Below are 15568 nucleotides of genomic sequence, written 5' to 3'. Positions count from 1 at the left end.
AAAAAAGGCTAGAAGCATTCGAAGGAAAAATGAAAAGTTATCGGATGAAGGACTTGAGTCTACGCACGAATTGCAAGCATCCGTACCTAGACTCGGGGGCTACTCCCATCGGGAGCGCTGACGCGCACCCGATAAAATGGAGATTCGACAGAATGAGCAGTCGAAGGAAAAAAGGAATTGAAGAAATACTGTTTGAATAGCTCGAGTCTGCACTCGATTACAAGCACTCGCACCCAGACTCGAGGGCTACTCCCATCGGGAGAGCGCGACGCGCACCCGATAGAAGTTTTTTGCACCCCCGGGGACTTGATTCTGTGTAGGGTAACGTTGTTTTGCCATCGGCAGTTAACCAACAAAAGTTGGGCACGTTACTCATTATCCTTTGCATAAAGAAAGTATATCGGATGACCTATGAAAACCTGTGGAAAACTTCGGCAGAGGAGAATTTTCGAGTGGTACAACTTGAGTCTACGCACGGATTGCAAGCATCCGTACCTAGACTCGGGGGCTACTCCCATCGGGAGCGCTGACGCGCACCCGATAAAATGAAGACAGAGCAGATTCAAGATGAACAAGGACAATGAAGGAGAAGAACATCAGGAGAAGACATGTTTTAGTCTCTACCCGAACTATCTTCGGCTAGACACTCGGGGGCTACTGATGTGGGCACTACCCTTCGGATGAGGAGCACGTTCGTCCCGAGACTCCAGGCTTTCTCTTGGGTCAACATAAATAGGGATGAGGAAGAACTCGATTGGGATTTGATTGCTTTCTGGGTAAAATTAGTAGAAATAAATTATTTGCTTTTACCACGTAGCATCAAACAGGTGGGCCTGAATCTTCAGAAAACGGATTAAGACATGTAAATTGGAAAATTAATGCTTTTCGTCATGAACATTCTCCAATAGTGGTAGTTATGTGAAAAAACGAACACGTCTGGTAGTTATGTGACACAATTGCCTCAATTGTAGTAGTTTTTGGTTGTTTACTCGCGATTGCCAAAAATATAACAATTCTCAGATTCAAATTATTTATCGGCTGCATATATACGTGCGTAAACAAATTTACTACTCCCTTCTATCGCTATTAATTGCCTTCAGTTTATCTAGATTCTTATATATCTAGTCAGATTTATAGATTACATGCATGCACATCTACACGAAGTAAAGTCAATTAATTATTTAGATTGGACTGAGTACAAATAGGGAGGCAGTGTATAGATTAGCTGACAGTATAGTATTCAATTCTTTTTCTGCAATTAATAGTATAAGCTATTTAGCCATGGTCTGAATAGGGGTGGCCATTTAGAGAAAATCCATTAGTATAGCCCGGTTCTTATCTAGAAGAAAAATGTTAATGTGATCTATAGCTAATTTATAATTAGCATGTGAAATAGTGAGCTATATAAATACTCCCTCCGATTCATATTAATTGACTTCAATATGGATGTATCTAGAGCTAAAATATATCTAGATACATTCATATTAGAGTCAATTAATATGAACCGGAGGGAGTACTAGTTTATTAATATGTGGTCTATTTTTCATTCTCATAAAATATCTAGGAGCATGCGCTACAGCTACGAGAGATCACTTACCTTCTCTCATCTTCTATTTTCTCTAACTAACCATCAATATAATATTTAAATATTGTTGAGTAGGCTATATTATACTTTCTCTTAGTTCAGATTAAGGATAATAAGGTAGCCGGTTGTTGTTGGCTATAATAACATGACATGTTACCTGAAACATTTTATATATACAGTAGACTAGCAATTAGGCTGGTTTTATTGAATATTTAAATATTTCAATGGTGCGATATTGTGGTTGCATGAAAGACTTATTTGGACTTGCATTTAATGCATGCAGACTGCTTTTATGCTATTTTCTCCGTACCAGTCTATTAGGATAATAGATATAAATGCCAAACCAATTTTAATGGATCACGGTATCTATCTAGTGGTATGTTTGTTACTGGTTTGCTATGCTCTGATATATGTGCGCCTTAAAAAAATGATTTCTCTAGTTTCTGCCTTGTTAATATGTTTAAAAATATTTAAAGCATATTTTGGAATATTCCAGTGGATGTGAGTTCTACATTAGCTTCGAGTAGATACCTTGGTTAAAATTTTGTGAGCAACAGAAAGCTTTAGGCCAATTTAATTAGCTCCTAAGCCATTACTGGTTTTAGAAAATTCATATAATCTAAATTGAGTAAATCCAATTCCTGTAGCTTTATAAAATCAAGCTTTACTCTATGTGATTTTACCAAATTTTTTTGTGGATTGTTTTAATATTCCACCCTTACAGGTGTTGCCTCATTTAACCTACTAACCACCCCCTTTAGTGATATGGTGCTTATCACCTTATCCCTTTTGTCGCCACGTTTCAAGAAAGTTTGGACTATAGGTTGAAAACCCTGGAAATAGGTGTTTTATGAAAAAGTTTCGAGAAAAGAAGTTTTTCGAAAACCTTGGAATGGGGCAACCTTGCCCAAGTGAGAAATTCTTGAAAAAATAAATGTTTATGAGAAGAAGTTTTGCTAGAGGCAATTGGAGATAAAAACTTTGGTGACTGTGTATCGATGGTAGGGGTACAACCTATGAGCTTCCATTGAAAAATGTCCCGTTGTTGGTCACGGCATTCCGGAGGATCGAGCTAGCTGGGAACTTTGCAACTCCTGGACAAACAACCCCTCTGACTCTGGTGTTGAGAGGTACAACTCTAGAAGGCATGTCTTGGGCTAAGGCAAGCATGGCGAAAAACTACGATCAGGTTCTTGTCGTGGCATATGTTGCTATGCAGGGATGCTGCCCACACGATAAGTATCCGGATCTTGTGGGAAAGTGTACAACATCTGCAGAGGGTAAAACTACTCGAATAGCCATGTTCGCGGTTATGGACGTGGGAATCGAATCTACTTGGCATTAAAGACGTTTGTTTTATAACTTGAGTTTTCTAAAAAAAAGTTTTCCAAAGGGTTTGGGAACGGGCACCAGTGGGACTGGAGAAATTGTACATGGGAGGTACGGATAAAAGTTGAAAGTGTGGTTTGGTCATTCTTGGCTAGGAAAGAAAAATTGGGTCACCCTTACCTATTAGTCTTCAAATGAAACTTGCTTTCAAAAAGGTTTTCAACAAAGATATAGAGATTTCATACTCTCGAGAGAAACTATCTCTCACTCCCTTGTAACCATAGTTAGTGCATGTTCCTTGCAACTGCTAAATATGCATATCTTTTATTTCTCTCTAAGGTGGTTTGCGAGTACATTTATTCATTGACATTGTTGTCCTGGCTATTTACTTGGTTGGACTGTGAAGAGGAGTACTACGAAGAAGAAGAAGAAGAGTATGATGCTGAAGATGCGAACTAAGACGTTCTCCCAGTCAGTCGCTTGTAGGGTTAAGGCGTGACTTGGGCTTCCACTTCTTTTTGTTGAACTACTGCCTTTATGGCTTGTGGTGTAAGACTTCTGTAAGACTTTAAATTCGGTATTGTAATGAATAATGTAATTCTGGTATCAGTTCGGTTATGTGTTCATGATAAAATGATCTTAGGATCATTAAAATTGGATACATAACAGGAGTCTCGATCGGGGCACTCGGTGTTATCAAGTCAGATCTAAGGGAAGTCATGTGCTGATGATGACAAGTGACCGTGTGGTCCAGCTCAATGCTCCTTCGCGGCGCCAACCTTCATGGTTGACTGTTTTGTTGGTGTTAGTGTGGTTTCATGCTGTTGTCGAGGAGGTGAAGTTGGAGTCGCTAGCTCAGGGCGTGCAACCACAACGGGAGGAAATTGCACATTCCACCACCTCATGTACACTGTGTTGCGCAAACCACCACATCCACCGAATTTTGGCATATTTCACCAGGTCTTGCTATAATGAGTTGCTGAAAGGCTAATTCTTGAGTTTAACTTCATTGGCATCAAGTTCAAAGTGGACACATTTAGACAAACTAACTATTATCAAGTCCAGCAAACTCCCAACTTTAGCCTTCAAACAAATTGTTATGTTTATTTGAGAATTAAATTTTTTTTTTAGCTCAGGCTATATGGAGGCTATTTATTTGAACTTGCAAAATTTAAGTTAAAACATTTCACAAGAATCGAAAAATACCAAGGTATAGGCAATATGATAATTTACCCACGTGCAAATTTTCAGAATGAAATATACTATATTTTAGGCTCACAAAAAATGACGAATCTAGATTTTGTCACTCGTGAACAATATTGAGCAATACACGATATCTCGAGTTTGTTATTTTGTGAGAATTTTGTCATTTTGCCTGAGGGTCAAATACTATATTTCGTTCTGAATATATAATTCAACATTTTCTACGTCTAGATATTTTTTCTAGAAATTTTTAATATTTAAAATCAAAACTTTTTTTTAAATGAAGGCTTCACCGATCGCCGCACAAGCCAGCAGATCTGGCCACCGTTGCACGCCACGACCACCTAGACTGCCCACATGCCCGCACTTCCACCACCACCTAGACTGCCCGCATGCCTGCCCTTCCACCACCACTCGACGCACACCACCGCATCCACCTCCATTAATCGCCGGAAGAGACGACAGCCTCCCACGTCGCGCCATCGTTAGATCTCGGTGCGCCGCCCCGGCTTGTCGGATGTGCTATGTGCATGCGCGCAAATCATACGCCCCCGGCCCCTATGGGGATGAGGGTCGCCGCCACCGTGACAAGGCCCGGCTGTAGCGGTAACACGGAGAGGCCACGATGAGGCTGTCAGTGCTAGGGTTTTGATGCCCCCCGTTTGTCCCATAGCGAAATGGGAGCCCCGTCTGACTCATCCAGCGGGAACTGCTGCCTCCACCGGGCGCACTTAAGCAGCATCAAAATCAGTGCTATCAAAATTTGATGGAACCTGTCGTCTGCGTGCATGTCGGCCATTCCTGCGCGTGCAAAGTCGTCGCTGTCCTGCAACTGGCGGGCCCTGCCTCCATCTCGTGCGGCGGCAGCCTCCACGTCGCCCTGCCGCCCCTTGCACCGGCGGCATGGCCCACCACGCGTAACGGCGACGGACGGCGACGCATCCAGGCAAACGTGCCGCCACACAGCCCGGCGGCAAGCGCCACGTGTCGGCTGGGGGGCCTGCCGCCACACACGACGTGGTCCTTTTTGTCAATTTGCTTCACAGATGATCCTTTTTGTCAATGAATTGGGGCAGGTGGTCTCTTTTGGCAAAATTTCCACGGACGTACACACTGACAGTAACAGGGCTGGTTTCACTGTTCATCTTTTCTTTTATAAATCATACACTAGTATGCTGTTAATATATTGAAGTGTAATGTTTATTGTCTTCTTATATTGCTGCACCATGTCAAAAATATTTGCATGCACTTGGCTAAAACAACGTCGCGTTGTATTTTTGTTGTTAGGCTAGCTATTAATAGGGAATTAGACTTGTTTGCAACTCATTAGAGCAAGACCTGGTGGAATGTGCAAAATTTCCATGAACCTGGTGATATGTGCAATGCTATGAGCGGGACCTGGTGGAATGTGCAATTTCCTCACCACAACGGTGTGGGTGATGTATCTATGGTGAGTCAGGTCGGGCAAGTGTGCCCTTTTGACAATCATGTTCCATGTTACATTCTACCTTTTTCAGTGAGACATGGCAAATTGTCAGTTTCGTTCAAAACAAAATGTGTTGAGAACGCCAAAAGGGAGATTTTACATAGGAATATATGATGTTGCTCGTGTGGGAAGAAAGGAAAAGAGAAGAGTAAGGGCATGGGTACCCAGGAATTATAGGAAAGAGAAGGACCCAGAAAAAGGTGCCGCTTTGCATCCATAGACGCAACACAGAGAAACAGTCAGTATTGGTCATCAAGTAGGGGCGCCAAGGGACACAAATAGCAGCAACTTACAGGAATATAAACAAAATTCACAGTAGGAGAGTCTGGCTATGAGGAAAATGCCGCCAAGTTAACCAACTATTAAGTCTAATCACAAAAGAATATTGGTCAGAAGCCGCGGGAGGCATAAAGTCGAACCTACTATTTCCTCCTACTCCCGATAAATATCAGTTATCTGACCTCTACCCTCGTGATCACAAAAATATTCCTCAGACTCATTAAGGAGCCAACTCGAAATGGCACCCAGCTACCTGCGTCAGCAATGGCTGCCAGTGCCCATCCGCAACAATGATTTACCACCAGTAACAAGTCTGAACAGAATGGAATACATCATCTCCACAGTACGAGCTCGAATACAATAGTTGCGTAGCAGCTTGGGGCAAGCATCTGATGGCAGTATTTGCAGTTGTTCGATCAAAAAGGCGGCTGGGTGCAAAGACATGGACTCCTTGGCGACAACACCCATAAATTGTTAAGCTGTTGATCAAAGAGGGTAGGTTAGAACCTTGTACTTCTACACTATGACACTCGCTGCTGTATGTAGCTGAATATTCTAGAGTATTAGAGTTTCAGAAAAAAGTTAACTGGTATGCTATTCTAAGATACTACTAGAACGACTTACCTAGTAGAAAAGCTTATGTCTGCATGAAGGCATCCAGCTTTGATCTCTTTAGATGCTGTGGTCTGAAATTCTCCAACTTGAGATTGGAGCCTATCTTGGCCTCCTTCACGAACGAATCCCCCTTCTCTATTCTGATGGACTCTAGAACTGCCCCAAGGACTTCAGCTGCAATGCCTTCACGTACAAGGTATCCTGGTTCCTCTCCACCTTCTTCAATCAATCTACCTACGTCTTGCAAAAGCAATATGTTTTCCAGCACAAACCTTGCAAAAAGCCGTCCAAGATACTCCGATGCCCTTGGAGAATCACTTAGGGCGTCTTCCAATGAAGCAAGAACAGACGAGAGGCTGGAAATATTTGTATAGTCAGCACAGACTAGTGAACAGGAATGAGCAGTGAGGAAAAAATAGAGAAGAAACAGAAGCAAAACACTTACCCCTCAATGAGTTGAGGCTTGCTCAATAAATTATATCCACCATTGAAAAGGCCAACAAAGAGCTTTGCCAACAACTCTCTTTCCACATCTTTTCTCTCAAAGGAATCATTTACCCAAAGCGATACCACAGAAGGATAGAAGCTCGGAGCATTCAATTCTTCAATACACAACGCAACCTCCTTTTCATCTTTCGCGCTGCCAAAACAAGTCGCATGTTAGCACAAGATATACCAAAAACGTTTTCTGTAACACAGAGAGAGCCTGATAACTTAGCAATGAAGAATGAGGATACTCAACAAAACAAGAGCACACAATAAAGATCATAACCGTTACATGAGAATCATAAATATAATATTGGAGAAATATTATTAGAAGTGGTAATATAAGCTCCCATTTTGTGGTAGCCTATCTGTATATTGTATCATTTCTGTTTCTAAGGTGTTTGAATTTGGACACTTGACAATATGGATTGCCACCACAGCCCCACTAATTGGAACTTTTGAGCGAAATAAACTTCCAAATTTGCAGAGACGTGAAAAAGAAGTGGCAGGAAGCAAAAAGAGAATAGCAAGCAATGTAGTAAAATGGTGACACGTACTAGTCTCACAAATAAGAGTAATCCAAATATTCACAGTTGCCGATACTACCGCATTATTATGATGTATTTATTCAAAGAAAATATAATAACCTGAGATAGTAAGAACACAGGGATCACCTTTAAAGGGTAAAAATGTGCAGCAGAAGTTAGAAGTCTGGTGCATACTGAAGAAATATGCTGTGATAGAAGTTTAAATGTATTACCTATAATATTCCCGGATGGCTGCAATAGATTTCTCTCTCAGATCCTCCTCGGAGTATGATTTATTTCCAGAGCGGCCATCCTGGCTGGCAGGTCTGTTTGAAGAACCAGCAGACGGTGTAGCAGGTGCTATCCTCCCAGAGGTTCGATCCGGAATTCTCGAGCTAGTGTCCTCTCTTCCGGTCAAAGCCACTGAATTATACCCATTAGGACTGGTTACCATCCTGCGATGGTCAAGAACACTAGGAGGCTCAGCATTTGATACCGGTGGCTGCCCTCTTAAAGACATGCCCCTAGCCAGGCCACCTTGTGGTCCAAGAGTGATGGTTTCGTCCTTGACAGTACGCTGAGGAAGAGGAACAGTTCTATTGTCGTGATGCCTATCCTGCTCAAACCGGATGTCCTGGTTACCGAAACCCCGGCCTCTTTGCTGAGGACCTGGGGATACCAACGGTGCTGCCGAGCCACGGGAGCTATAATCCATTCCCCCTCTTCTTGGAGCAGAATTCATGCTTGGACCACGAGCTAACCTACTTGACTGAGCATGTTTCTCCTGAGCTGCATCCCTGTGAACCTCATCAATCTTCTTGGGGCCATCCACTTTACGCCTTTGCTGCCATTTGTTCTTCCTGAGATCGATTGAATCTCTCAGCAAGAATCTAACACGAGAAGATATGAGCTGACTAGTTGACAAGCCACGCATTCTATCAAAATATGCATCAATATGTTCCTTAGCCTTCGGATGATCTATCATCTCTCCAATTGTACTCATCAATTTGCATAGTGCTTCAATGTTCTCCTCGTCCGGACTATCATAATTTCCCAGCAATTTTTTGATGCACTCATGCATGATGCGCTCTGTCAACATCCTCTTTTTGTACAATTCTCCAATCAACCTAATGTTTCCCAGCATGCGCCTTCGAGCTTTAACTCTTTTTTCTTCCCTTTCCTCTTTGGTTTGCTTAACTTCACCCTCCTCCTCTGTTTTATCTGCTTCAGCTTCTTCTCTTTCGCCTCTCTCAAACTCCTCTTGGCATTTGTTCAACAGCAATCTCTTGAATGTAATTTTTTCATTGTCCTCACTAAAGTCTGGCAGAACAACAGCCAGATGTGAGCAGAAGTTGGCATACATTTCACAGAAAGTTGGTTCCATTAAAGCTTTGTCAAATATCTGCGAAATGACCCCAGTAAGAGTTGACACATTGTCGATGTTCACCTCTTTGACTTGTTCAAACAGCTTATCAAAGTTCTGGGGGGTCAGTTTATTGAGAATTGATTTCAGCTGCCTCTGCTTTGCCTGCTCCTCATCAGAAACTTTGCCAACTACGTACTTCTTCTCTGCTTTGTGCATTACCTGCATTGGTGTAACAGGAGATGGGATCAGACCCCTTTGCTGCCATCTATCTGCATCAGAGCCACTGCGAGCTGCTTGAGGTGCAATGGATTGCATTGGTCCCACAAGAACACCACGCGGATTCCTTAAAACACCATGATTGACTCCTGGGGCACCACGGTAATTCATTGCTGGACCGTTCACGTCCATGTGGGCATCACGACCAGGACTGAAAGGAACACCTGATTTTGTTGTCCACTTATCATCATCCATAGCAGGACCACGGCGATCACCGCGAGATGTTGGTCTATCAGATCCCCGTCCAGGACCTTGGTGAGGTTCCCGATCAATAACATAGGACTTTCCTGCCAAATCCTTAAACAGAGCGCTAGTAACAGCATCCATTCGGATGCCAACAGGAAGACCATAAATCTGATTTGCAAAAGTGAGCAGAAAATCACGTGTATATTTCTTACGGCCGTTAATTTCATTTGTATCTGACTCTGGCACTTGTGGGGCACTAGCCTGGTTTCCAGTGCCTGAACCTTGCAGCTTTGGAGTGGAAATGTCTGCTGCATCTTCCCAATCATCAGGCTCAACCTTTTTCTTTCCATCATCGTCACACACATTGCCCTCTCTTTCTGATCCCTCAGGTGGCACGTGTGTTCCGTCAACCATTGACGATCTATCAGCACCCTCTGCTGCGGCAATACCTTCTAACTGCTCTTCTGGTCCCTTGTACGCATTATAAAGATCTGAAGTCCCAGCAGCATCAGCTTTGGAAAGCATTTCCTTCCGTTTTTTCTTCTTTCCGAAAGCCGACTTTGTTCGAGTGAGTTCCGCGGCAGGTTTTTCCCTTGATAAGGGTCGGACAGAACCTGTTGGTGCAGCACATGATTGATCAGCACTTGGTTGATCCATCACTCCATCTGCATGTTTCCCTTCCTCCTCAGATGCAACTGATTGATTCACAGGTAACGTGCCAGGAGTAATAATACTGGAAACAATTGTTTCCGGAATACTACTGTTATCTTTATCGTTGCCACTTGGGATGGTAGACTCTGATGAAGTTACAGAATTGGTCCCAGACACATCACTGCCATCGACAAAAGCTGATGAAGTTTCAGTATCCTTAAGTGAGCTATTTGTTAAACTGTGTTCATCTAGTATAGATGCTGTGGACTCTTTTGCTAGCTCTTGCGAGTCAGGTACACAAGATGCTGCATCTGAATTATCAGGCTTCGGAACCGCTGATGCCTGTTCAGCTAAGTCTGCCGTGCACTCATGAGACTCATTTTCAGTAGAATCAGACAAAATTTTGTCATCACTAACTTCTGGTGAAATTTGTGGAGTTATTTCACTCTCTTCAGATTCAACAGCTGCAACGCCTAGGCTTTCTACTGCTTGGGGCTCCCCAGTAATCACAGAGGATAATTTTGCAGAGCTGATATCTGTGGGAGGAACACTGGCAACTGGCAATGCAACATGTCAGTAAAACGGAAGCATGCAATGCAACGATTATTTTCATTCGACTTCAAAACAAAACAAAAAGAGTGCATACCGTTTACTGATGTGTTGTCAGCTTCGCTTAGACCAAGAACTTGAGAAACACTAATTTCAGATGTTGCAGCTGTTAAGCCTGAGGCTGTGCTGGTTAAATCCAACTCTTTACTACTGGAGCTCTTAGCTTCCGTGTGATCAACCCCATCATCTCCAACCTTCACGGAAGTTTGCCCCTTGAACTCTTCAGCAGATGAAGCTGACTGAATGAAGGCAATATGGAGCATGTTAAGCACAAAAATCTAGTGCAAAACCGCAAAAAACAGTGCTAGGAAAAGAAGAGGCGCAAAAATACCTGTTGTTGTTGCGGCAAAATCTTTGTGTCCTTTCTACTCGTGTTTTTCTTGTTATCCTTAATAGAATCGGTTTTTTGAATAACTTCTTTGCTCTTTCCATCAGCTCCGGACAAAAGTGAGGGCAAAACTGTAGTAGGATATGTCACAGTATCATTTTCTAGTTTTGTAGCTAGAATCGGTGAGGGTTGAGTTACCACAGTGGGATGCTTCTCTGTGACAGATGGCGCTTTACTCTCCTTGGAATGCTTCTCTGAGACAGATGGTGCTTTACTCTCCCTGGTATGCTTCTCAGTGACAGATGGTGCTTTACTCTCCTGGGAAAGCTTCTCTGTGACAGATTGTGCTTTACTCTCCTCGCTAACTGGAGCATTTGAACCCATAGTCCCAGAAAGAACTATATTATCCTTCTGTTGATGTGGTACCACATGCTCAGTCACCCTTAACTTAGGTGGATCAGATTTAGCTGGCGGTACAGTTATCTTGACCGGGGCAACAGGTTTCTCCATGTGCAAACCAATTTGTGATTTACCTGCGACCTGAGGATGAATAGATGCTGCATGACCAGATATGTTGTCCTTGTGACTGGCAGGAGCGGCATTTGACATAGATGGGTTTGCGAAAGGAATTGTTTGACCAGCTTGAGTGGTCTGATAACTATACCGAGCCTGTGATCCAGTGGGAACCTGGCCAACACCGGTGGTGCCGGGGTAATACATACCTGACTGGTTATACGAGGTCTGCTGCTGAGGAAAGTAGGCCATAGGTTGAGCTGCATAGCCACTGACTTGCTGGGTTTGTGGCGCTACATTAGATGAAGCCATCTGCCCAAGATTCACTTCTTTATTAGTAATTGGATCAATAATTTTGATGACATTCTTGCGAGGAGCAACAAGCTGTTTCTGGTGTTGCTGAGGATACTGCGGAGCCATGTTCAAACTAACATTGCCCAACTGAGGAGTGAGTTGATGACCACCGACTGACGGAAACATCATAGGTTGTCCTTGATGCAACATTTGCTGATGCATTTGATGTTGCTGCATATTTTGGACATACATATGCTGCTGAACCTGGGACGCATTGCCACCAGGCATTCCCATAGACATCTGGATTGAGCTAGGCACAACGCCCTGATTATGGCCACCAAACTGTACCGGGACTTGTGGTTGTTGATGGTGAAAATGCATCGAGGACATGGGCATCCCAGGCATAGGTTGAACAGTGGGTCTCGGTGGTGCAACATTCGGCACTGATGGAGAAACATGCACATCCCTCTTCACTTGGGAAGGAAGATGAGTGTTCACAGCATTAGGCTGACTAGGGCCAAGAGCATCCTTCCTTGTCTGCTGTTGCTGTGAAAGGGGCTGCTGCTGCTGGGGTTGCGGGGGATGCTGCTGCTGTGGTTGCGGAGGATGCTGCTGCTGGGGTTGTGGAGGATGCTGCTGCCGCGGTTGCGGAGGATGCTGCGGCTGCGGAGGATGCTGCTGCTGTGGTGGAGGATGCGGCTGTTTTAGGGGTGGTGGTATAGAAGGCGCAGCCTTAAGTACCTCCGGAAGTACCTGAACCAGAAGAGGAACATGGTATTACAATACATTCTATTACAACGTTGAAACCTTAAAATGATGACCAATACAATGCAAAAAAACTTGAGCAAAAGAACATCACTTGTTAAATGCTCCAGAAGTTAGATAATTCATTGGAACATAATAGGTTTTTCAGAACCTGTTATTACCGGTACATCCAGAAAAAAAAAACTGCGTCTAACAAGTAATAAATGGCTAGGCATAGGTAATAAGATAGAAGAAGCAAGAAAGAGTTGTGCAGGGGAAGGAGAAGATACCTGATTACGCTTCTGCTCATCCAAATTTGGAGGAGCTGAGCTTGTCCTAGCAGGAAATTGCTACACAAAGAAAAAGTCCATGGAAATTAGAGGGATATAATAAGTCGAAAAAAAATCAGCATAAACTTGAGAAACAGAATTCAGAGACGCAAGCTGCCAAAGACATCATACCGGGACAGCATTCATGTTCATGTTTATACTGCCGAACTGCAAGTTAAATCCCTTTGATGATTCCCCTGAAAAGAAGAAAGCGGAAGAATGTTACAAGGCAGTTTGACAAGCGGCTATCCAAATCCAAACAAGCTACAGAAGGTCTCCACTGCTCCCACAGATGGTCACAGCCATCGCCTACTATTAATCAAGCCATCATTACTTATGATTATCACGATCTCTAAAGCGCGGTAAGAGTGAAGCAAACCTTTGGGCGGTCCCTGGGGAGCGGGTATATTCTTGGGCGGCGCCTTGGGGGCGGCCCGAGGTATGTTTTTCGGGATGGGTATGTAGGTGGGATTCTCGGTGGCGGGTGGCATGGGGGCCGCTTGAGCCGCGGACGAAGAATCTGCCAATGCAAAAGAAAAACGGAAGAACATGTTAGGTCTTGGTTGCAATTGCAATGCACCACAATAGAGCAGGATGTGCTGTTGAATCACAGACCATGGTGCTGCGGCCGCGGTGCGGTGGCCGGGACGTGCACAGGCGCGCTCTGGGGCACAGGAGGTCGCTGCGGCGGCGTCTGCAGTGGCCCGGGCGCCGGGGCGGGCTGGAAGCCGGTGGTGTCCGGCTGGTTCACGACCCTCTGGTGGCCGCCGTGGCCATTGCGCGGCTTGCCGAAGCTGCAATCGAGATCCGTCAAAACCCTAGCCGCAGGATCGAATCACGCAGGCAGGCCTTCGGTTAAACAAAAACGTAGAAGGAGGAGGAGGTGGTGGCGTACCTTCGGTTAGATGATAGGGGAGGCTGGCCACCTGAGGTGCCCCCGCCGCCCTTGCTCGCGGCGCCGCCGACTCCGCCTCCGCGGTGTCCTTGGCCGAAGCTGGTAGAGCGGGCGGGTCTCCTCGCGTGGCCCTCGCCCCTGTCCCCTCGCTGGGACATAAATCCGCTTTCCTTCCGATCTCCTCCTCCTCCTGGTTTGCTACCACCCCTGATCCAATCGCGGCGAGGCAGAGGAAATAAATCGCCGGGAAATCCGCCCGCCCGCGCACGAAACAGAAACAAACAAAAAAAAAGGAACGGGCCGGAGCGGAGCGGAGCGGCGGACGGGATGACGGCGATGGCGAAGGGGGTGGTGGCCGGCGGCGGCGGGCGTACCTGGGGGCCTGGGAGGGCGGCGGCGCCTAGGGTTTGCGGTCGTGTCCAGTGGCGAAGACGATGGGGACGAGACGAGCTGCGAGATGGGTTTGGGGAGAAGTGGGAGCGAAGCGAAAGGGAGACGCGACACGTTGGGAACTTGTACTACGGAGTACCTTGCTAGGGCAGCCGGGGCCGATACGAGTTACCAGCCAACTAAGCCACCGGAAATTACTACGCCTAATCTCACAACTGATTTTGTTTTATTAATTTCTTGATTTACTTCCCTCGACTAGGAGAGAGAGATCAGATGCGATTGGATGGCTGGCGTTCGTCCCAGCCGCCGCTTTGCCCGCCTCGGCCGGTAGCCGCCCGCCCGCACGCCCGTGTACAGTACTGCCTCCTGATACCTACTAGGCGAGGCGTGCGCGCTCCGGACTCTGCTAGCGCTCGTGCGATTCCTTTGGACTCTGGATGGTTACGTGAAAGCCTTGTGCATCGCTCATCCGTCTCGTCGATAGATAGATACCGACATTTTTTTTTTGAGAAACACAGTACAAACGTAGACGCTCACATACACGCGCATACACTCACCCCTATGAACGCACACACGCACACCCTACCCCTATGAGCACCTCCGGAATACTGAGCTGGCGGATTGGATCTTGAAATTGACGAAGTCACCACGAGGCGCCCATTGTCGACTGGAACGTCGCTCCCCACTGAATGAATATTCCGCCTTTATGAGACACACAGATGTCAAACCTGGGGTTTGAACTCTGGTGGGCTGGGGATACAACCATCCTCCTAACCACCCAACCTCAGGTTGGTTCTCAGATAGATACCGACATGGAGTCCTCTCCTCTACCCTACGTGTGGTTTAATTTCTGTTCACGTGCACAACCTGCACCAGCTTAATTTACCAGACCTTCTCACGTTCCAAAATTGTCAAACCGACTTGACTTGGTTTCCAAAGCGGTTGCTTGTTGGTGAAGACTTCGACGCAAAAGTTAAACAAGGGACGTGGAAATGTTCACGAGGAACTTGCGAGGCATAATCGGGGAACTCCAGCGACGTTTCTGTCCAAATCTCCAATGTGCACCCCTAACCTGCCATTTCTTTTATGAACAACACCAGCGGAACGGTTCTGTTCATTACATTATTAGAAAATATAAGAGCATCTTCGGTCGCGTCTTCCAAACCGTGCCGGACTGAGTGTTTGGGGGACATGTTTTGTTCGTGTCGCGTTTGGGGGACGTCGTTCCCCAGCCGCGTCCCACAAACACCGCCCCCAAACATTAAAGATACTTCTTTTTTAACACAGAACCATTTATCAAATATAGCATATGAATAAAAATATTTGCGAGGATTGTTTTCAAATTAAATTACAACAAACAATAAAACAAATAAACAAATATAATAAATAGAGCTAGATGCTAGATCAAGGTGCCACGGTATTTCCTTTGATCCTCCACACATGCTCAACGAGATCAGCTTGAAGTTGATCATGAACA

The 15568-nt window shown here is 45.1% G+C and overlaps 1 protein-coding gene across 1 annotated transcript; it reads right to left on the bottom strand.

Annotated features, from left to right (window-relative positions):
- Positions 1-5935: 5935 nt before the first annotated feature.
- On the bottom strand, positions 5936-14205 carry LOC124679518 (eukaryotic translation initiation factor 4G-like). Its single transcript, XM_047215254.1, has 12 exons — positions 14076-14205; positions 13702-13908; positions 13422-13600; positions 13186-13326; positions 12939-13003; positions 12768-12827; positions 10930-12486; positions 10636-10837; positions 7744-10546; positions 6943-7137; positions 6507-6853; positions 5936-6361 (listed from the first exon to the last, which is right to left on the bottom strand). The coding sequence occupies exons 2-11, from the start codon at positions 13857-13859 to the stop codon at positions 6520-6522; spliced, it is 5694 nt and encodes a 1897-aa protein (XP_047071210.1). The 5' UTR covers positions 13860-13908; positions 14076-14205; the 3' UTR covers positions 5936-6361; positions 6507-6519.
- Between the last annotated feature and the right edge of the window lie 1363 nt (positions 14206-15568).

Source organism: Lolium rigidum, chromosome 7 (assembly GCF_022539505.1).
Source record: "Lolium rigidum isolate FL_2022 chromosome 7, APGP_CSIRO_Lrig_0.1, whole genome shotgun sequence".
NCBI lineage: Eukaryota > Viridiplantae > Streptophyta > Magnoliopsida > Poales > Poaceae > Lolium > Lolium rigidum.
Note: the sequence above shows the minus strand (reverse complement) of the source record. Positions and strands in the feature narration are given on the sequence as shown.